The following is a 22723-nucleotide window of genomic DNA, read 5'->3' as shown; positions in this document are numbered from 1 at the left end:
GCAGCAGCACATTATTCATGATCCAGTCTCAGCACTCCATGGTTTATACTGTTTATGCAATACTAGGTATCTGTGCACCACTGCTCATAACATTGCACCATGCATTTATAAAGCGCAGTTTATAAAGGAGCAAAATATTCATGAGATATCACAAGCAGAAAGTGGAACTATTGGAAGAAGGGGCTCCCCATCCACACTCCCTCCCACCTCTACACACATATTCCGTACCGGTGAATCTGTGGACAATCATTTCATTGGCTATAGGATCACGAGGAGCCAAATGAAACTGTGTTGGGGGTTTGGCCCCTAGGCTGCCAAAGTTGTTTGCTTGGACTTCCCAAATGATCTCTGGGGCAGGCTAAGATGTAATGCATTTGTGATGTACTGCTATTCACACAGGCAGGCAGGCAAACACTTTACGTTACAAACGTCTTGCTCAACCATGAAAAAATAAAAGAAAATATTAAGAATATCATATAGTAAAAGGCCAGAGACATTGCTTTTAGCAATTTTAAATGAAGATATTCCAAAAGACAAAACTAAATTTTTCTTATACGCAACGTCTGCAGCAAGAATCCGGGTGGCTAAGTATTGGAAAGGGAATCAGTTACCCACTAGGGGGGAGTGGTTGTGTAAGCTTTCAGAATACTTAGAATTAGCCAAACTGACAGACATAATAAGACAAAAACCAAAACGTGAAGTAAAAAAAGAATGGGAGTGCCTAAATGAATACCTCAAAAGTCAAGGTTTGAAGACAGAAATCTGGCTGAGTCTGGAATAACCTTGTGAAGTGAAAGGATAAGAAAGAGGGATTTATATCTAGATGTTAGGATAGAGATAAGGAAAACAGGAAGACACAATGAGACATAAAGGAGGTGCTGTGGGATTGGTGGAAGTCAATGTTTTGTTTTGTTTTAGTACAGTGGTGCCCCGCAAGACGAATGCCTCGCAAGACGAAAAACTCGCTAGACGAAAGGGTTTTGCGTGTTTTGAGCTGCTTCGCAAGACGAATTTCCCTATGGGCTTGCTTCGCAAGACGAAAACGTCTTGCAAGTTTGTTTCCTTTTTCTTAACACCGTTAATACAGTTGCGACTTGACTTCGAGGAGCAACTCATAGAACGCGGTGTGGTAGCCTTTTTTGAGGTTTTTGAAGACTTTGGTGATTTTTGAAGCTTTTCCAAAACTTTCCCGACACCGTGCTTCGCAAGACGAAAAATTCGCTAGACGAAAAAACTCGCGGAACGAATTAATTTCGTCTTGCGAGGCACCACTGTATTTATTATTAATAAGTAATATATGGATTTGTTGTTTTTTTTTAGTTGTTGTTGCTTTTTTAGTTTATCGAATGTTGGGTTTTGTGTGTTGTGTATTGTTATTTTTCAATATTTTTCATGTTGTTGTGTGGAAAATACTAATAAAATTCATAAAAAAACAAAACAAAACATAAATGTCTTGCTCAAATCTGTCAGACTCCTAACGGGTGATGGAATTGGATCAACTGGGAGTTATACATACAGAGAGTTGAGTATTACAGTGGTACCTCGGGTGACAAACACCTCGGATTACAAACACTTCGGGTTACAGACTCCGCTAACCCAGAAGTAGTACCTCGGGTTAAGAACTTTACCTCAGGATGAGAACAGAAATCGTGTGGCGGTGGCCCCATTAGCTAAAGTGGCACCTCAGGTTGAGCATGGACCTCTGGAACGAATTAAGTTCATAACCAGAGGTACCACTGTATATGGAATAATGAGCTGCACTTCTGTCTCTGTAAACTTGGTGCTTGTTTAACGGTTTGTAGAACACCTTTGTCACCTCTCAGGCCATGGAAAACGGTTTGGCTGCAGCTGCTCTTTGCACAAGAACCAGCTGTCTCCATAAATTCCATTTCAAATGTAGGGGACATTTAGTCAAAGGTGACACAACAGCTGCAAACCAGCCTCTCTCTGCCTTTCAGATTCCATTATAGATCACGGTTTGCACGTGGAAATGTGGGCATTTGAGTTTTAAAGCGTTAACTAGTAAACACTTTTTAAGAGATGATGAAATGGTTCCTTGGCTTGAGAGAAATAGGGAACCTACCAGACAACAGAGAAGTTGGAACAGTGATAAAACCTCTGTGGGCATTGCTGGTCTTCAGAAATAGTGTGCCCATACTGGCCAGCTTAAACTGGCCCTGTGCCAAGCATAATTTGGGCTTCAGACAAGAGAGCAATGTGGGTTTTAAAGATGCATGTTTTAATAGATCACAGGGCAGGGACTTGGAAGCTGAAATGGACAGAGCTTCTGATGTCGGTTAATAACTGCTGTGGATCTGCTGTGGATTCAACATCTTTATCAACGACTTGGATGATGGACTCAAGGGCATCCTGATCAAATTTGCAGATGACACCAAATTGGGAGGGGTGGCTAACACCCCAGAGGACAGGATCACACTTCAAAACGACCTTGACAGATTAGAGAACTGGGCCAAAACAAACAAGATGAATTTTAACAGGGAGAAATGTAAAGTATTGCACTTGGGCAAAAAAAATGAGAGGCACAAATACAAGATGGGGGACACCTGGCTTGAGAGCAGTACATGTGAAAAGGATCTAGGAGTCTTGGTTGACCACAAACTTGACATGAGCCAACAGTGTGACGCGGCAGCTAAAAAAGCCAATGCAATTCTGGGCTGCATCAATAGGAGTATAGCATCTAGATCAAGGGAAGTAATAGTGCCACTGTATTCTGCTCTGGTCAGACCTCACCTGGAGTACTGTGTCCAGTTCTGGGCACCACAGTTCAAGAAGGATATTGACAAACTGGAACGTGTCCAGAGGAGGGCAACCAAAATGGTCAAAGGCCTGGAAACGATGCCTTATGAGGAACGGCTAAGAGAGCTGGGCATGTTTAGCCTGGAGAAGAGGAGGTTAAGGGGTGATATGATAGCCATGTTCAAATATATAAAAGGATGTCACATAGAGGAGGGAGAAAGGTTGTTTTCTGCTGCTCCAGAGAAGCGGACACGGAGCAATGGATCCAAACTACAAGAAAGAAGATTCCACCTAAACATTAGGAAGAACTTCCTGACCGTAAGAGCTGTTCGACAGTGGAATTTGCTGCCAAGGAGTGTGGTGGAGTCTCCTTCTTTGGAGGTCTTTAAGCAGAGGCTTGACAACCATATGTCAGGAGTGCTCTGATGGTGTTTCCTGCTTGGCAGGGGGTTGGACTCGATGGCCCTTGTGGTCTCTTCCAACTCTATGATTCTATGATTCTATGGATGAGGAAAGAATTCAGGATGAGGCCCAGTGTCAAGAAGCGAGGCTTTTGCCCTACAGAACTTGATGGGAACATGAATGAATTTTATTATTACAGTCACAGACTCACTTACAATATCAGGAAAATCATAAAACACAACAGGAATACATTGAATTGCAATTGGGTGTAACAGAGACAATACAGATATAGCCGCAGGGGCAGACTCGTTCAACGTATGGTTTACCCTCGAATCTGCCCTGCAATAAGGCAGATGGCAGCGAGGGTAAATGACCGTCTGTATTTGGGTACAGTGGTACCTCAGGTTACATACGCTTCAGGTTACATACGCTTCAGGTTATAGACTCCGCTAACCCAGAAATAGTACCTCAGGTTAAGAACTTTGCTTCAGGATAAGAACATAAATCGTGCTCCGGCGGCCCGGCGGCAGCAAGGAGGCCCCATTAGCTAAAGTGGTGCTTCAGGTTAAGAGCAGTTTCAGGTTAAGAACGGACCTCCGGAATGAATTAAGTACTTAACCCGAGGTACCACTGTATTTGTAATTTTGACAAATAATTTGCTGGGGTAAATCCTCTCCCATTATCTTTTATTGCTAGGTGTTTATTCATCTCGCTCACGTGGCATTGCAGTTCCACATCCCAAATTCATTGGCGAATTATTGCTCTAGCTTTCTCATAACCTACAGCTATAGTGTAGCTTTCCGTTTGGATGGGAACATGAAAAACCCAAGGGGAATAAACTACAATAGACTCTTGTTACTGCCACACACTTCCCTGTGGTTGCACTTTTAAAAGAACCAAACATCCTTCCAGTCACTGCTGGCACTCCCTGCTTTGTGTGTGTTTGCTTGGGCACTTCTGTTGTTTTCCTCCCAAATTACATTTTAACCTTGTCTTGTGGTGAGGTGTTTGGGATGCTTCCGTCAAGGGCTCCTTTCGTCAGGCCACATTCTGAGAGGCTCCATTATTCAGTAGCAGTGTGTTCAAATTCTGTATCCAAGCCACAACTTCACACAGCTGCTTCATGTTGTAAAGGTAAAGGTAAAGGTATCCCTGCCCGTACGGGCCAGTCGTGTCCGACTCTAGGGTTGCGCGCTCATCTCGCTCAAGAGGCCGGGAGCCGTCGCTGTCCGAAGACACTTCCGGGTCACGTGGCCAACGTGACGAAGCTGCAACTGGTTAGCCAGCACCAGCGCAGCACACGGAAACGCCGTTTACCTTCCCGCTATAAAGCGGTACCTATTTATCTACTTGCACTTAAGGGTGCTTTCGAACTGCTAGGTGGGCAGGAACTGGGACCAAACGACAGGAGCTCACCCCGCCGCGGGGATTCGAACCGCCGACCTTACGATCAGCAAGTCCTAGGCACTGAGGTTTTACCCACAGCGCCACCCGCGTCCCTTACGCTTCATGTTGTACAAACAGGCAAAACTATCTTCATAATCAGACTTAACAGACAACTTTCTGGAGTTGCTCCAGCATGCTTAAAGAATTGGGGAAGGAGATATGTAGGTCAAAACAGGAAAAGACATGCAGTGAAACCTCGGTTTTTGAGCATCTCAAAGGTCTCAAAGGACCTCTTGATGCCATTTTACCATTGTACTGTTGAGAGAGTATTAACTTATGGTCTCTGTGTGTGGTTTGGGAGTTGCACAGTCAGGGGAAAAAACAATGCTGTCCAGGGTTGTAAAGACTGCGGAGGGAATAATTGGGTGCACTCTTCCCACTCTGGATCAAATCTATGCTTCCAGGTGTCATAAGAAAGCTGCAGAGATAGTGCAGGATAGTTCGCACCCCGGAAATGATCTCTTTCAGCTTCTGCCTTCTGGAAGAAGGTACAGGGTTGTAAAGACTAGGACTAGCCGCCTGAGAAACAGTTTTTATCCAAATGTGATTTTGGTTTTAAACGCAGTGTAAGGTAGTCTCTGTGGGAGTATATTGTATTTAATTATGGGGTGTCAGAGTTTTTAGGGGGTTAACCAGGCTGGGATAGCAGGCTTGTTGGTTTTTGAATGTCTGATGTAGATTTTTTCAATTTCGTTGTTCTGTATGGGACAATGACAATAAAAATTATCGTAAATCTCAGAAGCCAAACAATTTGGAGCCCAAATGCCGAAAACCTGGAAATAATTGCTTCCGTTTTCGAAAGTGCCTCAGAAGTCAAAGGCTTGCACTGCATGTTTTTCAATTTTTCAATGGATTTTGCTGACCGCCCATTGATCTTCATTTTTTGAACATTTCAGAAGTTGAACAGTCTTCCAGAATGGATTACATTCAAAAACTGAAGTTCCAGTGCATTAGAAAGGGTAAATAAATAATAAGTTTATTTTGTTCTGTTCTGCCCCCTAACCAAGTCCATCCCTCTGTTTTCCAGCACTTCTCCAAATGCTGTGATGTAGTTATCAAAAGGCATACTAAAGTAAAAAATAACATACAATGATGCATTGTGTTCTGGGAAATTGCTTGCAAGCATGTGTGTATTTAAGGGATGCGGGTGGCGCTGTGGGTTAAACCACAGAGCCTAGGACTTGCTGATCAGAAGGTCAGCGGTTCAAATCCCCGCAACGGGGTGAGCTCCCATTGCTCGGTCCCTGCTCCCGCCAACCTAGCAGTTCAAAAGCACGTCAAAGTGCAAGTAGATAAATAGGTATTGCTCTGGTGGGAAGGTAAACGGCGTTTCCGTGCGCTGCTCTGGTTCGCCAGAAACGGCTTAGTCATGCTGGCCACATGACCCGGAAGCTGTACGCCGGCTCCCTCAGCCAATAAAGCGAGATGAGCGCCACAACCCCAGAGTCGGTCACGACTGGACCTAATGGTCAGGGGTCCCTTTAGCTTTACCTTATGTGTGTATTTGGCAAAATTGCAAACGAAATGGGAACTAAAAATGCGGGTGAATTTTCAAGAGGACTCTCAAAAAAGTCAGACTGATGTGAAACGGTGAGAAAGTGAACTTTGGACTGGGAAAACAAGAAACTGAGATTCGGCCACTTCAAGAAGTTCTGGTTTCCATCAGCTGCCAAGTCAGTAGGGCGAAAAGGGGCAGCAGAGCTTGTCTCCATATATGGCAGCAAGGAGACAAAGGCTTGGGATAAAAACAACTGCAACTGCTGCCCGAAGAAATAAACCATCTTAGAGGAGGCTATGATAAACACAAGTTGTAATGCAGGAGGGACACTTGCATCCCATTTTACTCCTTAGGACTTATTTGTGAGCAAACATACATAGAAATGAGTTGCATGACTGCACTTCTATTTCACATCTCCCTGAAAATAAGTCACACGACTCACTGCATTGTTGCTAGGATTAATGCAAGGAATTATTAGATCACTACTTCACTTGTCCGAGATACTATATATCACATTACCATGTTGTTGCAAGTGCATTGCAGGCCATGTAAGTCAGCGCCCGACTGAGATACATAAGCACTTCCAGTCCAATCCAGATCTTTAATACGGTCACAGACCAGCATACGATAAAAGCACCGGCATACATACCGGTAATAAAACCTACTAGATAGGCAGCAAGGCAGCTGCAGAAGTAGAGGGTGCACTTCTGCAACATTTCACCCAGTGGTTTTGAAACTTGTTCCTGCCTTCCTCAGTGCAGAGCATCAAAAATGTTTAATCACAAAATAGTTTACTTTGGGAGAAGAGTAATGGTGGGTGCGCTCCCCTAAGCTCACCTTAGGTTAAGTAGAAAATTACATGAGCTCTTAAATCTTTGAAGAACCTAGGTCATTTTTCTGAGCCCATCAGCTTGGACAAATGACAAACGTTATCTCCTGTACCAACCCTCATTCCCAAAAGCAGTTCCCACCCCAAACCAAATTTCCGTGGGGATTTTTAGAAAGAGAATTTGCAGATTGCTGCAGGGACATGAAGAACTGTACGAGAAACCGAGAATATCCAACCGATCCTTCCATCTCTGCTCAGAGATAATCAATTTGGCACTGACTTTGAGTGTAACCTCCCCACAGAACATTTATGTTATGTAAAGGTAAAGGTAAAGGGACCCCTGACCATTAGGTCCAGTTGCGGATGACTCTGGGGTTGCGGCGCTCATCTCGCTTTATTGGCCGAGGGAGCCGGCGTACAGCTTCCGGCTCATGTGGCCAGCATGACTAAGCCGCTTCTGGTGAACCAGAGCAGCTCATGGAAATGCCGTTTACCTTCCCACTGGAGTGGTACCTATTTATCTGCTTGCACTTTTGGGCGTGCTTTCAATCTACTAGATTGGCAGGAGCAGGGACTGAGAAACGGGAGCTCACCCCGTCGTGGGGATTCGAACCGCCAACCTTCTGATCGGCAAGCCCTAGGCTCTGTGGTTTAACCCACAGTGCCACCCGCACCACCATAAGACGGCTAGCCTTGATCAAAGGGGGGTGGCTGCAAGGTGGACTTTGTAAAGATACAGCTTTTGAAAGCATTGACTACAGAAGTTTCCTGCCTGAGTGGAGAGCCCATTCATATGCAGCTGTTAGCAAATATATTTCAACATTGGCGCTCAATGTGCAGGCATTTGGGATATGTGATGCTGTGGCAGGCCTGGTGGGCATGGGCATGTTCTGTGCCTCCGTGTGTTGGATAGATGGACAGATGGACAGATGGACAGATGGACTGGTGCATGGATGGGAAGCTGGGCCAGAGCTCTATCACATAAGGCAGGTATGCTGAAGATGACCATTCCTGCAGTGTTTCGTCTCTAGAGAGGAGGAATCTGCAGTTCTCCACATGTTGTTGTATTCCATCACAAGAGCTACAGACATAGAAGCTGAAGTCCTACAACCCTGGGAGGGCTACAGCTTCCCTATGTCATCTGACTCAGAGGATGCAGAAGCTCCCCTCCTCAGAAAGTTCACTGGACATGAACTTCTCAAGTCCCTGAAACGAAACCCACGGCGACTGCACTTGCCCTTCTCCAAGTCTTGGCTGCGACAGCTTGCCAGGGAGAAAAAAATAGACCATATAAATCTGCCGACCTTGTCAGCACGCAAGGTAGTGGAGCCTGCCTAACAAACAAGGTTTCGGTGACTTCTGAGAGCAAAGGTGCGACATCTTCATTTCAAAGACCTGTATTAAAATATCATCAACTATCATCTCTCATCAGTTCTGTAGCTTATTTTCTGCTGGTTCCATAGTCGAGCAAAAGGCTGGAACAGAACCTAAATCAGGAAAAGAAACCTGAGGTGAACCACAAAATAGTGCCCAACTCCCCACCAGGAAAGAACATCAAGAACACGGGGGGATAAAGATCTACACCAGGATCTGCTGCCCCGGTTGCTCCTGCCACCTGAAGAAGTCACCTCATGTTGCCTCATGGGTGAGCCGGCCCTGGCAGGCTGCATGGAAGCCTATGGGCAAGCAGCTATTCACATGTAGGTTTTTTGCTTTGCGGACAACTATGCTAATGCATGAGGTCATGCTTCTCATCCCAGAGATAATGGCTACATGCCCATCCTAGTAGTAATAATAATAATAATAATAATAATAATAATAATAATAATAATAATTTATTTATACCCCGCCCATCTGGCTGGGCTTCCCCAGCCACTCTGGGCGGCTTCCAACAAAATATTAAAATACAGTAATGCATCGAACATTAAAAGCTTCCCTAAACAGGGCTGCCTTCAGATGTCTGCTAAAAGTCTAGTAGTTGTTGTTCTCTTTGACATCTGGTGGGAGGGCGTTCCACAGGGCGGGTGCCACTACCGAGAAGGCCCTCTTCCTGGTTCCCTGTAGCTTGGCTTCTCGCAGTGAGGGAACCGCCAGAAGGACCTTGTAGCTGGACGTCAGTGTCCGGGTAGAACGATGGGGGTGGAGACGCTCCTTCAGATATACTGGACTGAGGCCATTTAGGGCTTTAAAGGTCAGCACAAACACTTTGAATTGTACTCGGAAACGTACTGAGAGCCAATGTAGGTCTTTCAAGACCGGTGTTATGTTAGTACTCGTGTGGTGCCCCCCCCTTTTCTTATGAGCAACACGTGAAGGGGGGTCAAGGATGGACAACTGCCTGGCATGCTGCCATCTTTGATAAGGGCAAGTTCCAGTCACAGGGAACAGGGTGTGCTGGGGACTGTGAGGGAAAATAAGAAAATTGGGAAGACAAAGGGTTTGAAAGAGGATTCTTCCTTCGTCATAAATGCAGTGCTGGTGTAGCGTGGGTGCTTCGCTTAATAATAATAATAATAATAATAATAATAATAATAATAATAATACAGTGGTACCTCGGGTTACATACGCTTCAGGTTACATACGCTTCAGGCTACAGACTCCGCTAACCCAGAAATAGTGTTTCAGGTTAAGAACTTTGCTTCAGGATGAGAACATAAATCGTGCTCTGGCGGAGTGGCGGCAGCAGGAGGCCCCATTAGCTAAAGTGGTGCTTCAGGTTAAGAACAGTTTCAGGTTAAGAACGGACCTCCGGAACGAATTAAGTACTTAACCCGAGGTACCACTGTAATAATTTATTATTTATACCCCGCCCATCTGGCTGGGCTTCCCCAGCCACTGTGGGCAGCTTCCAACAAAATATTAAAATATAGTAATGCATCAAACATTAAAAGCTTCCCTAAACAGGGATGCCTTCAGATGTATTCTAAAAGCATTCGCTGTGGCAGAGTTTTAGACGCAACCATCACACAGATACAAGGTTGCGTCCGCAGAGCATCCCTTTCCTGACAAGGAGCTGTGGGTCAGTCACGTCTCACCCCTGCCCTACAACTTTATTAATAGCCCTCCTCTGTCCTTTGAGGAATGGCCCAGCGACCCTTTGCATCCCTGTTGATGTGACTCTAGTCTTTTAGCGCATTTGTGAGTGGGCGCTACTTGTCACAGCAGAGTTCCCCAGATCACCTGAGGCCAAGAGCAGGACATCTTGTCACCACCACACCAAAAGTAAACACAACATTAGCTACCCTGAGGTACAGGGTTTGCATCACTTCACCGTGGCCGAGTTTCTTGAGTTCTGTGGAAGGCAGTGTGTCTACTGAACGTATCTTAAGGGGAAACTGTATTAATGGAACAGTCTGGTTCCCCCTCTAACCCTTGCCTGGTTTAATCCTACAGGGGGAAATGGAACGTTGTGTGGGTTGCTCAACTTATCTGCAAGAAATTTATGTCCGTTTTTTGTGTGTGTTTTTTAAAGAAGCTTTTTCTGAGTCTACCTGTCTCTGTGTGCTGGTCCCGGAGGGGTTACCGTGCGGCGAGGTCTGTGTCCAGTCCGGGGTCAAGGGTGTGGTGTGTAGGCTGTCCGTCAAGGCAGAAGCAGGGTCCAAGGCAAGGAGTTGGGTGAGGTCAGGAGCTCCAGCAGGACAGGGTGCTGGCAGGAACAGGTTACCAACAATGTTGCTCCCACAACCTGGGACTGGGGCTGGCCGGCTTTTATCTGCCCCGAGGCATAGGGCGGCCCCGGTTCACAGGTGACTCGCCTCTCCTGGCCTGGAGGCGAGCACTCCTCCTGCGGGAACTTAGTTCCCTCTGCCCTGAGCCTCTGCAGCTCAAGAGAGTCTGGAGGGTTACCGGACCCAGAGGCAACCTCCTCCTCACCTGACAGGGCTGAGAGTGGAGCACCTGCAGGCAATGGGTCCTCCATCACCTCAGGGGCCAGAGCAGACTCAGCTGGTGCCTGCACCTGAGGATCCAGCACAGGTGAGGACCCTTCAGGCTCAGGCCCCAGGCCCGGCTCAGCTGGTTCTGGAGGCGGGGACTCCTGTGTAGGCTGGGATTCCTCAGGTTCAACCTCTGAGTCCGAATCCCAGGCCATCACACTCTGCTTGAGTGCTGACTTGGCAGCAGAACCTGTCAGGGCATGGAAACCTGAGGGAGCCTTGTACGCCTCCTTCCAGCAACTCATGCAGCTAAACTGGGGCCAAACGTTTTGCTCTGCTTTCCTTTGGACCACATCAGCGAGGCTGAGAGGAGGGGTCCTGTCGTCGGAGCAGCTCAGGACCTCCATCCACGCTGCCCAGGCTTGTGCCACAGAGAAGTAAGTCTCTAAGGTTTGACTTCTCCCCTGGTGGCCCACTCCATTGTCTCTCAAGACAGATGGATGCCAGTAACAACAACTTGACTCCTGGGACCCACAGCCACAGTATACCACAGTATACCTGAAGAAGCGTCTCCACCCCCATCGTTCTGCCCGGACGCTGAGGTCCAGCGCCGAGGGCCTTCTAGCAGTTCCCTCATTGCGAGAAGCAAAGCTACAGGGAACCAGGCAGAGGGCCTTCTCGGTAGTGGCACCCACCCTGTGGAACACCCTCCCATCAGATGTCAAAGAGATAAACAACTACCTGACATTCAGAAGACATCTTAAGGCAGCCCTGTTCAGGGACGTTTTTAATGTGTGACATTTTAATGTATTTTTAATCTTTGTTGGAAGCCGCCCAGAGTGGCTGGGGAAACCCAGCCAGATGGGCGGGGTACAAATAATAAATTATTATTATTATTATTATTATTCACTCATTTTTCAGTCTTCATAGGTGCCAGACTTCAGACCCCACACAGGAAACTATCCCTCTGAAGTGCCACTTCGAAGCAAGGGAGACCTCCAGCAAGATGGTGGAACTTCCAGGTAGCCACCCAAGTGAGGAATATGCCAAGCAGCCCTCACTCAGCCCCCAGCCCCCCAAGATCAGCTGGGAAGGCCCCACTTACACTTTGCCCCTCCTTTCCGCTTCTATCCATGCCTCTTCAATCCCCTTTGGCAAATAATTTCAGATCAACAAAATATAGAAAAAGGGTTTTACAGTAGTAAAGGTAAAGGTAAAGGTAAAGGGACCATTAGGTCCAGTCGTGACCGACTCTGGGGTTGCGGCACTCATCTCGCTTTATTGGCCGAAGGAGCCGTCGTACAGCTTCCGGGTCATGTGGCCAGCATGACTAAGCCGCTTCTGGCGAACCAGAGCAGCACACGGAAACGCCGTTTACCTTCCCGCCGGAGCGGTACCTATTTATCTACTTGCACTTTGACATGCTTTCGAACTGCTAGGTTGCCAGGAACTGGGACCGAACAATGGGAGCTCACCCCGTCACAGGCATTTGAACCGCCTACCTTCTGATCGGCAAGTCCTAGGCTCTGTGGTTTAACCCACAGCGCCACGTGCATCCCAGTGGTACCTCAGGTTAAGAACTTAATTCGTTCTGGAGGTCCATTCTTAAGTTGAAACTGTTCTTAACCTGAAGCACCACTTTAGCTAATGGGGCCTCTCGCTGCCGCCACACAATTTCTGTTCTCATCCTGAAGCAAAGTTCTTAACCCGAGGTACTATTTCTGGGTTAGCGGAGTCTGTAACCTGAGGCGTCTGTGACCTGAAGCGTCTGTAACCTGAGGTATCCAGTTAAAGATATATAGAATATTGAAATGACATCTCCTGGCAGGAGTGTTCATGTAGACTTTTACAGAACTGAGGGCAGGGGAGAGAACAAAACAGTAAGACCTTCCCTCTCACAGAGTAGTGCCTCACCATCTAGTGAACATTTATTTTTTAACATTTAACATTTTATTTTCGAAGCTTTTAAAATGTTCATTTCCCAGATGTGCACCAGTTGTTACTACCAAGTAGGGATGGTGGGGAAATTCCATATGGTTAGGATCTTAATGCAAACCCTACCCAATTTGTAATTTGAAAAACAATATGTAAACCGAAACACAGCGATCCTTTGAAATTCATGCTTCTCTGAATTTTGTGGTGCAGTGCTCCAACCAAATAAAGTGTCCAAAGATTGGTCTGTTATTGGAAGGCATTTATTAGTGGGGAAAGTCTATAAAATGAATTATATTAAGGGAAATTGCTTGCAATGAAAGGTGTGCATTAAGAGAAATTGCCACTGAAATACTCACAAATTTCCACAAGGAAATTAAAAAGAACTGGCCAACTACCGGTAATTCAGAAATGTGAAGAACTGGAAAACTGAGAAACTGATAGAAACCCAAAGCATATCTGTCAACTTACAGATTTGAAAATAAGGGACCAGCAGCCTCGAAAATAAGGGATCAGCAGCCAAAATAAGGGATTTTGCTATTGTAAAGAGTTACATACATTGGTAGGATTGACAGATGCTGTCAATCTGGCATAAGGCAGTTGCGGTGCCGCGGTGGCCACTGAAGCGCCGCCCTTCTGCGTCCCTCCCCATCCCCTCCTCTTCCTCCTCCCTCAGGCCGCCTCCTCAGCTGCCACCACCGCTGCCGCCTCCAGGCTCGTGGGCGGCGTGGGCGAGAGTCTCTCTCCCTCCCCCCCTCTCGGGCAGGGATGGGCCGATGGAACTCCTCGCGCCAGGACGACGGCACCAGTGCGCTCTGTCTCGCGCGGCGGAGGATCCCGAACTGGGCAAGCATGAAACCCGGGAAATTTAAGGGACATCATCAATAAGGGACAGCAGCGGGACACGGCGCTGGGATAAGGGAGTTTCCCGCTAAATAAGGGACGGTTGACAGCTATGACCCAAAGTGACCCATTCATTTGCCCCTATTACAGAGTAGATATGCAGATACGATTGCACCTTATGCCCCACTGCTAGGTTCTGCAGCAAGGCTTCCTTGTTTCAAAATTTGTGGTGCATTTCAAATTGGACAAAGACATAACACATGACTCTGGGGAGATCAGACCACTCTAACCCTCAAATGCCCCAATCTTCACACAAAAATAGCAAACAGGATAGCATTGTTAAGTGTGGAGCTATTCAGTCTGCATACTTAACCTTTGGCTATATCAGGGTTGACATTACACAAAATAGTTGTGCTTTGGTTAAAGGGTATGATCACTGATATTCAGAGTTATATATGGTTTCCCATCACCATATATATATATATATATATATATATATATATATATATAGTTATATATGGCACATATATAGTTATATATGGTTTCTCATAACGTGGGTGGCGCTGTGGGTTAAACCACAGAGCCTAGGACTCAGAAGGTCGGCGGTTCGAATCCCCACGACGGGTTGCTCGGTCCCTGCTCCTGCCAACCTAGCAGTTCGAAAGCACGTCAAAGTGCAAGTAGATAAATAGGTACCGCTCCGGCGGGAAGGTAAACAGCATTTCCGTGCGGTGCTCTGGTTCACCAGAAGCGGCTTAGTCATGCTGGCCACATGACCCGGAAGCTGTACGCCGGCTCCCTCGGCCAATAAAGCGAGATGAGCGCCGCAACCCCAGAGTCGGCCACGACTGGACCTAATGGTCAGGGGTCCCTTTACCTTTACCTTTACCTCAATTATATTTTACCAAACAATATCTCATCCGTTAAAAACTGCTTCATCATAATCCTCCGAAGCAATGATGCAAGCTTTTAATTGGATACAGGACAGTAGCTCATTACATTATGACAAGCTGCCATAGCTTCCCTCCCAACATGAATGCTTTGAGTGTAACGTGAGATACTGGAATAAGCTGTCAACGCATTAGAGACAGAGCCAAGCTCTAGAATGTGCTCCTTGATTTCCAGTACATTGCATTCTGGAGACTACCAGCTACATTCAGTGGAGAGACTGAAGTCCTAAGGCATGTGGACATATCACCAATAACTTTTAGATCCCTGTGATTAGAAAAGATTTGGGAATGCACGGCTGGCTATCCCTTGCAATCAACTCACATGTTGGACATTCTTGCGCCCTAGATTTTCTTTGCTGTTGTGCAACTGATATGTTGCAAGCACCAAGGATTGGGCCCAGTGCAATGTATTTCTCTGTTCTCAGAAGCTACTGGAACTCACTGATTCAGTACAGAATTGAATATTCTTAAATCTGTGTTGGATTATTACCCAGAAACACCAAGACAGCCTCGGCTTCTTTTTGACACTTGCGAGCAATTCTGTTAAGGAGTTTGTTCCTTAACAGAAAAGCTGTACGCACTTCACAATGAAGACCAGAATTCATCCCAGTGATGTGCCAGACCAATAAAATCGTCTCAAGTGATTAAAACTAGCAGACCAAGACCACATGGTCAGATCCCCAGCCATGGTTGGTTTCTTCCATGCAGGGTGAATGAGCCAGATTAAATGTTCATCAAAAGAAGGCTCACGCACAATTCTGGATGTCCTGTGTTCTGGGGAAAGTCATGGAAAAAGCAAAAGTGTAAGATGAGTCTTCAGTCGAGCAGCCATGGTTTCTAAGTTGTGCAACAGCACAGGGGGGAAACTACCACCATCTGTTTGTGCATACAGTAGTCAGCAACAGCAGGGGACCCGGAAGCTGTATGCCGGCTCCCTCAGCAAATAAAGCAAGATGAGCGCCGCAACTCCAGAGTCTGTCATGACTGGACCTAATGGTCAGGGGTCCCTTTACCTTTACCTTTACCTTTACTAACTTACAGGCAGCCCCCTGGGAGGTTGTTAACACAGGCCTGCAACAGGAGATCAATGTCTCAAGGAAGACACTTGAGGCTGGGTTTTACTTAAGGGGAACATGTACTACAAATTCACCATTCCTGACAACAGTGCACAGAGGAGTTATAGTGTTCACACCAGGGAGAAGGGAGTTATAGAAACCTTTGCAAGTGCCTTGTTTCAAGGTGGAGTGAGTCAGTGGAGCCAGTTGGGACATCACAACTGCTCAATTCAAAAAGCATTTCAGTTAATTGATAGGTCAACCATTTTGGAAAAGGGTATTTACGGAAACAAGCAAAATTGCGAATTAGGAAGTACAATGCAACCCATGCTTGGGTTTATCAAGAATTTTTTAAGATACTCAACATAAATTGTTGCACAAGGAACTTATCGTTTTTCTTCTTGTAGCGACACGGTTGCTCATAGCAAAAGATTGGGAAAGACTTGGTCGTTTCATATCACACCATGGAAACAGGAAGTATCTGAGAAACGCACTAAGAGTTCACACCCCGAATGATGCAACTGATATGGATGATTTTGCTAGAACATGGCATCCCTTTATAAAGTATTCAAATGAGCGCCCTGATGGCTGGTATCTGCCAACTACACATATAGGTTTATGTGCAAATTTGCTGCATTCGTCTTCTGTTCCAGAGGAAGGGTGGGAGAGGGGGGACCAATTGTTTTGACAATGTTATGCTTATATCCTTTTCCTTGGAAATTAATAAAAATTATTATTAATAATAATAATTGATTAATTCCCAGTAATTTGGGGGAATCCTTGATCACATAATATATTTATGTGAAAACAATCACACTAAGCATCCACTTAGTAGCAGAGAAGAAGGAATAAAAGAGAGAATAAGAGGGAAAGTAGGAACTCAATGAGGAAATATTCATTGGTATACTGCATCTTGGGGGTCTTTGGGCAAGACATGCAGAAGTTACATGTGTTTTCTAATTTTTGTAGCTGCTGTTGATTTTGAATGATTTTAAGTTCCTGTTTTAGACTTTTTAATTTAGATTTTTAAAGTTTTATATTTCTGTAAACAGCTTAGAGGTTTTCTTGTTATATAAATCTTGTTAAATAAAATAAAATAAAATAAAATAAATAAAAAGGTCGATTAATCCTACTCCCACCCCTTGAGAGACATATCTCTGTAAAATTCAGTACAGTAAACGTATTAATAAAAGAGAGGCGGAAACATAGCTGTCAACTTTTCCCTTTTCTTGCGAGGAATCCTATTCGGAATAAGGGAATTTCCCTTAAAAAAGGGGAAACGTTGACAGCTATGGGCGGAAATATCCCTGTAGCACGCAATCTGGTAGCCTCAGAGGAATAGTACAAGCAAGTCATTCATATGCTTGACACTGCTGGTGGCAGGTGACCATGGTGATAAATGTTTGCCAACCATGCAATGCTTTGAATGCTAAAGCATTTTCATATCTCAGTAATTCCTATAGCCATGTAAGGCAGATCAGTATTATTATCCCCATGGCACAGATGGGGGAGACTGAGGCTGAGAACGAGTGACCTGTCTAAGGCCACCCAGTGAGATCACAGCAGAGGTGAGAATTTAACTGGGAACTTTCTGACGCAGCTCAGTCTTTGAGCTGCCACTCTGCACCAGCTCTATTCTGGCTATAGGGTCGTAAAGATAAAGGGACCCCTGACCATTAGGTCCAGTTGCGGCCGACTCTGGGGTTGCGGCGCTCATCTCGCTTTATTGGCCAAGGGAGCCGGCATACAGCTTCCGGGTCATGTGGCCAGCATGACTAAGCCGCTTCTGGCAAACCGGAGCAGCGCACGGAAACGCCGTTTACCTTCCTGCCAGAGTGATACCTATTTATCTACTTGCACTTTGATGTGCTTTCGAACTGCTAGGTTGGCAGGAGCAGGGACCGAGAAACAGGAGTTCACCCCGTCACGGGGATTCAAACCGCCAACCTTCTGATCGGCAAGCCCAAGAGGCTCAGTGGTTTAACCCACAGCGCCACCAGAATCATAGAATTGTAGAGCTGGAAGGTACCTCGAGAGTCATCAAGTCCAACCCCTTACGGGAATCCTGCCCACAGCTGTCCCTGGGTGGGCTCGAACCACTAACCTTCTAGCTAACAGCCAAATGCATCTCTCTTCCTGAAATGCTTCTCATTAGTAAATTAGACAAGGAGTCACAGCAGTCCCCCTGCTAAGACTGTGATGAATTAAAGCCAGCTGTTTCCACATCAGCTTCCTCTTCCATTCACTGTCAGCAGCGAGGTCCAAATTTTCAGGAACACACTTCCATTTTATTTTGGTCCTCCTTACCTGTCAAATACAACTGCAGCATATGCTCGTTCTGCAAAAATGACATCTCCTGCCCAAAATTCCTTCACTGCCTTCAGCCCCCTGCCTTTGGCTTCGCAGGTGAACACGTCCACGTTCTCCATGCCCCCTCTTGTTATATCAAAGCATCCAAGCTCGTAAGACGAGGGCTTCCAAGTGACTCAAATCTCTCATCACTCCTGCTCTTTAAAGGCTTCCCAGCTTCCAGATGACCAATCCTATAAATGGTCTGCCTCGGCACCTCCCAACTAACACCAAATTTCCATAGCAAAGGGGGCGGGAGACACAACAACAGCTTCAAAGTGTCCTTGGATGGGTGGGGAGAGTTTGGTCCTGTAGGATCACAGTTTGTTTCATTAGCCCAATGAAATAACACAATATTATTTCCCCCCAAAATGAAAATTATTGTGCCTGCGACAGCCACAACATTTACTTTACACCCTCCTACTGGAAAGATAATGTGTGTTCTTGTGTGTATTTTTAGAAACCACATGCTTCTGCCTGTCAGGAGCCAACAGCTGTGAAAGTGCTAAGTAGCATGCCTTGCGTGCAATGCCCAGTAACATTCGACGCTGTTTGCACTGTTTTAAAAAGAAATTAAACAATGCTGCATTTGTTTGACACACAGGCGGAGTTATGTGGGGCTGCATTTGAAGACTGTGCACTGAAAAGATGTCCCCTAAGCACATAAGCTGCCCAGAGGGCACTAGCCATTCAACCTGCACTTGGAAGTCACTCAAAGGTCTTGCAGAAATCTAGCACCCTTCTCCCAAGCAGACATGACATCTTTGCTTGTCCCTTGGGTGAAGATGAGATTATACTCATGTAAACATGAACCATTGATGGTTGGATAGTGTTCTCTCTTTTTTTTTTTATAAGATATTTATTAAGGTTTTTTTAAAATATTACAATAGAAATGAAAAAGAAAAGAGAAAAATACAAAATAAAAACAATTAAAAACACACATATTTTCAGTTACTTATTTTCCTTTAGCTTGTTTCCCGGACCTCCTCGTACCTCCCTTTTTTGTATTCCACTTTGATTTATTGGTTCAGCAAATCCTTACCATTAGATTTTAACCCATTTATAACCCTTTTTTTCATATTCTCTTAAAGCATTACAGCTAGAAACCGCTTAATTACTATCCAACATCATTCTATCATTCATTAATTTTACAATATTTCTGTAAATAGTCTTTAAATTTCTTCCAATCTTCTTCCACCGACTCTTCCCCCTGGTCTCGGATTCTGCCAGTCATTTCTGCCAATTCCATATAGTCCATCACCTTCATCTGCCATTCTTCCAAAGTGGGTAGATCTTGTGTCTTCCAATACTTTGCAATAAGTATTCTTGCTGCTGTTGTAGCATACATAAAAAAAGTTCTGTCCTTCTTTGGCACCAATTGGCCGACAATGCCCAGAAGAAAGGCCTCTGGTTTCTTCGGGAAGGTATATTTAAATACCTTTTTCAGTTCATTATATATCATTTCCCAGAAAGCCTTAATCCTTGGGCACGTCCACCAAAGGTGAAAGAATGTACCTTCAGTTTCTTTACATCTCCAGCATTTATTATCGGGCAAATGATAGATTTTTGCAAGCTTGACTGGGGTCATGTACCACCTGTATATCATTTTCATAATATTCTCTCTTAGGGCATTACATGCCGTAAACTTCATACCTGTGATGGTTGGATAGTGTTCTCGAAGCTACCAGCATGAGTTTGACCAAACTGCGGGAGGCAGTGGAAGACAGGAGTGCCTGGCGTGCTCTGGTCCATGGAGTTAGGAAGAGTTGGACACGACTAAACGACTAAACAACGACAACAAACATGAACCTGCTTGGGAGTGTAGGCAAGATATAAAGGTAAAGGAAAAGGACCCCTGACAGTTAAGTCCAGTCGCGAACAACTCTGGGGTTGCAGCGCTCATCTCGCTTTACTGGCCGAGGGAGCTGACGTTTGTCCGCAGACATTTTTTCCGGGTCATGTGGCCAGCATGACTAAGCCGCTTCTGGCGAAACCACAGCAGTGCACAGAAATGCTGTTTACCTTCCCGCCGGAGCGGTACCTATTTATCTACTTGCACTGGCATGCTTTCGAACTGCTAGGTTGGCAAGAACTGGGACTGAGCAGCGGGAGCTCACCCTGTCGTGGGGATTCAAACCGCTGACCTTCTGATCTGCAAGCTCTAGGTTCAGTGGTTTAGACCACAGCACCACCCACATCCCTAGGCAAGATATACATACCTTCAAAAAAACCCACACTACGTTAGACCAGATTATGATATATAATAGATGTGTTCCACGTGCAAATTAAGCACATTTGCATGGTGACTGTAACTGTTCATAACATAGATTGTAGCTTTTAATTCATTCTACTTCTGCTCAGTCACAGAGAAAAACAAATAGCTTAAGCAGAATTCTGAAGATTAACCCCACACCTGAATAGTAGAAGTCTTATTTCTGAAATTCCTGTCTTTGGAGATTTTATCAGGCATTGTCCACACACCTTTAAGCACATGTGTGCAATTATAAGGCCGCCACGCGATTTCTGTTCTCATCCTGAGGTAAAGTTCTTAACCTGAGGTACTACTTCCGGGTTAGCGGAGTCTGTAACCCGAAGTGTTTATAACCTGAGGTGTCTGTAACCCGAGGTACCACTGTACAACAAATACAAATGGCTTTTTGTATTTTTAAAAAGAGCAACCGGATAAAAGTTACAAAGACATACAATCAAAATCTAAATTGTACAAGAATGTGACTCATATCTGAGGCTAGAAAGCATCAAAGTTAAAAATAGCACTCGCTGTGAACATGACTGACTCAACTAATCTACAAAGGTGGATTGATTAAGACGAAAGAGACTTAAGGTGTTTTCTTTTTATAACAGGCTCGAGATAGGAAAGTGGGTGGTATCAATGTACCAGTCTGGTATGGAGGTCTGGTATGTCTCTGGAGGACGGCACAAAAATAGAAAGACCACTTTCTGTATCCAGACATCAGCGGCCGTTGAGACCCCACACAGCCACAGGAGAATAATAATAATAATAACAATAATAATAATAATAATAATAATAATAATAATAATAATAATTTATTATTTGTACCTCGCCCATCTGGCTGGGTTTCCCCAGCCACTCTGGGTGGCTTCCACAAAGATCAAAAATACACTAAGATGTATTTTACCATGGCCAAACAAGGCCAACTTTCTAGTCCATGCAACCAGCTAGCATCCCAGTTGGCCTTGTTCAGCCATGGGGGCTGGTGGGATTGCCTGCCAAAATTTAAACTCCTTTGGGCCAATCATGACCCTAGTGGTCTCAGGGGTGGTCCTTTGGCAGTGGACCTGGCAGAGCCTGTCTTCTGTCAGGTCCGCTGCCGGGGCCTAAAAACTGGCTGCACTGTGATCAGGCAGTGCCGTCCGAAATTGGTCATCCTGCGGCTCTGCCCAAGGGTTACGCAGGCATTGCATGTGTATGGCTTTGCTATGGAATTACTCAGTTGCTGTATTCGGGGCCAGGGAGGAATTTGCCTGAAGACAAATTGGACCGGTCTGGGGGGTGTGCTATCCTCATAGCAACTGCCCCTACTTTGGCAGAAAGACATTGGGTTGGATCCTTTAGTCAAAAACCTACCCTCCTCGTTCATTCCCCTTGTAAGAGTGTAATCCAAACTCCTCAGAACCCTTCTACAAGTTCCTAGATGCATTTCAGATGCATGGGTCAGACTAGAAACAGGCATGATGAAAGTCGAAGCTCATATTAGTCTCACATCAATATATAAGTGGCTAACTCTGAAACTGAATTGATGCTTTTGAATTGTGGTGCTGGAGGAGACTCTTGAGAGTCCCATGGACTGCAAGAAGATCAAACCTCTCCATTCTGAAGGAAATCAGCCCTAAGTGCTCACTGGAAGGACAGATCGTGAAGCTGAGGCTCCAATACTTTGGCCACCTCATGAGAAGACAAGACTCCCTGGAAAAGACCCTGATGTTGGGAAAGATGGAGGGCGCAAGGAGAAGGGGACGACAGAGGACGAGATGGTTGGACAGTGCTCTCAAAGCTATGAACATGAGTTTGACCAAACTGCAGGAGGCAATGGAAGACAGAAGTGCCTCGCATGCTCTGGTCCATGGGGTCACGAAGAGTCGGACACGACTAAACAACTAAACAACAACAACAACTCTGAAACTGCTTCCCCGAGGAATAGCCCCATTGATTCTGAGCGACCAGTTTCAGTCTGACAGGCAGACAGCAGTTCTAAACACTCTTCAGAAACTGAGCCTTGCCCCCCAAACCCTCATAACTATGGGCCTAGGCCACGCTAGATCTGTGGTTAGGCAAAGAATCATGGACATGGAGAGACAACAGGACTGTACAAGGGTCCCCGATTATAAAATCATAGAAAATGGGAGATATGTAGCCGCTCCAGCAACATATCTGTATTTCCTCACATCCAGAAACGCAAGAAGTGCTTTTGCTCTTGCTAGAAGCTCAGCCTTGCCCTCACCGGTTCTGGTAGACTCCTATAGAAGAGTCCTGTACGCACAGAGACTTTGCGCCTGCCCATTAGGGGAAATAGGAAGCCCTGAACATATATTTTTTAGATGTCCTTTTTATGTTGAGATCTGTAGAGACACCATTGATCCTTTGCTGAAGAGGCTCGCCGATCTTTCAGACAAGTCTAAACTTAATTCTCTCCTCTTAGGCAAAGATCACAAGACGACCTGGCTGGTAGCCAGATTCTGCGCCCATATCTGGAGGCACCGATTGTTATGTACTGAAGTTCTCACCCTGGGCCAGCAGGGGGATACTG

At 45.6% G+C, this 22723-nt stretch overlaps 1 protein-coding gene across 2 annotated transcripts in view; it reads right to left on the bottom strand.

Annotated features, from left to right (window-relative positions):
- The window catches only part of SMYD1 (SET and MYND domain containing 1), a 51325-nt gene extending 33235 nt beyond the window's left edge, over window positions 1-18090 (bottom strand). For both annotated transcript variants that reach the window (XM_080976852.1, XM_080976853.1), the window contains exon 1: window positions 17895-18090. In XM_080976852.1, coding sequence (XP_080832978.1) covers window positions 17895-18016 — 122 coding nt within the window. In that variant the 5' untranslated portion in view covers window positions 18017-18090. The remainder of the gene's footprint in view (window positions 1-17894) is intronic.
- Window positions 18091-22723: the final 4633 nt, after the last annotated feature.

This window comes from Podarcis pityusensis (genome assembly GCF_964106645.2).
Source record: "Podarcis pityusensis genome assembly, chromosome: 13".
Lineage (NCBI taxonomy): Eukaryota > Metazoa > Chordata > Lepidosauria > Squamata > Lacertidae > Podarcis > Podarcis pityusensis.
Note: the sequence above shows the minus strand (reverse complement) of the source record. Positions and strands in the feature narration are given on the sequence as shown.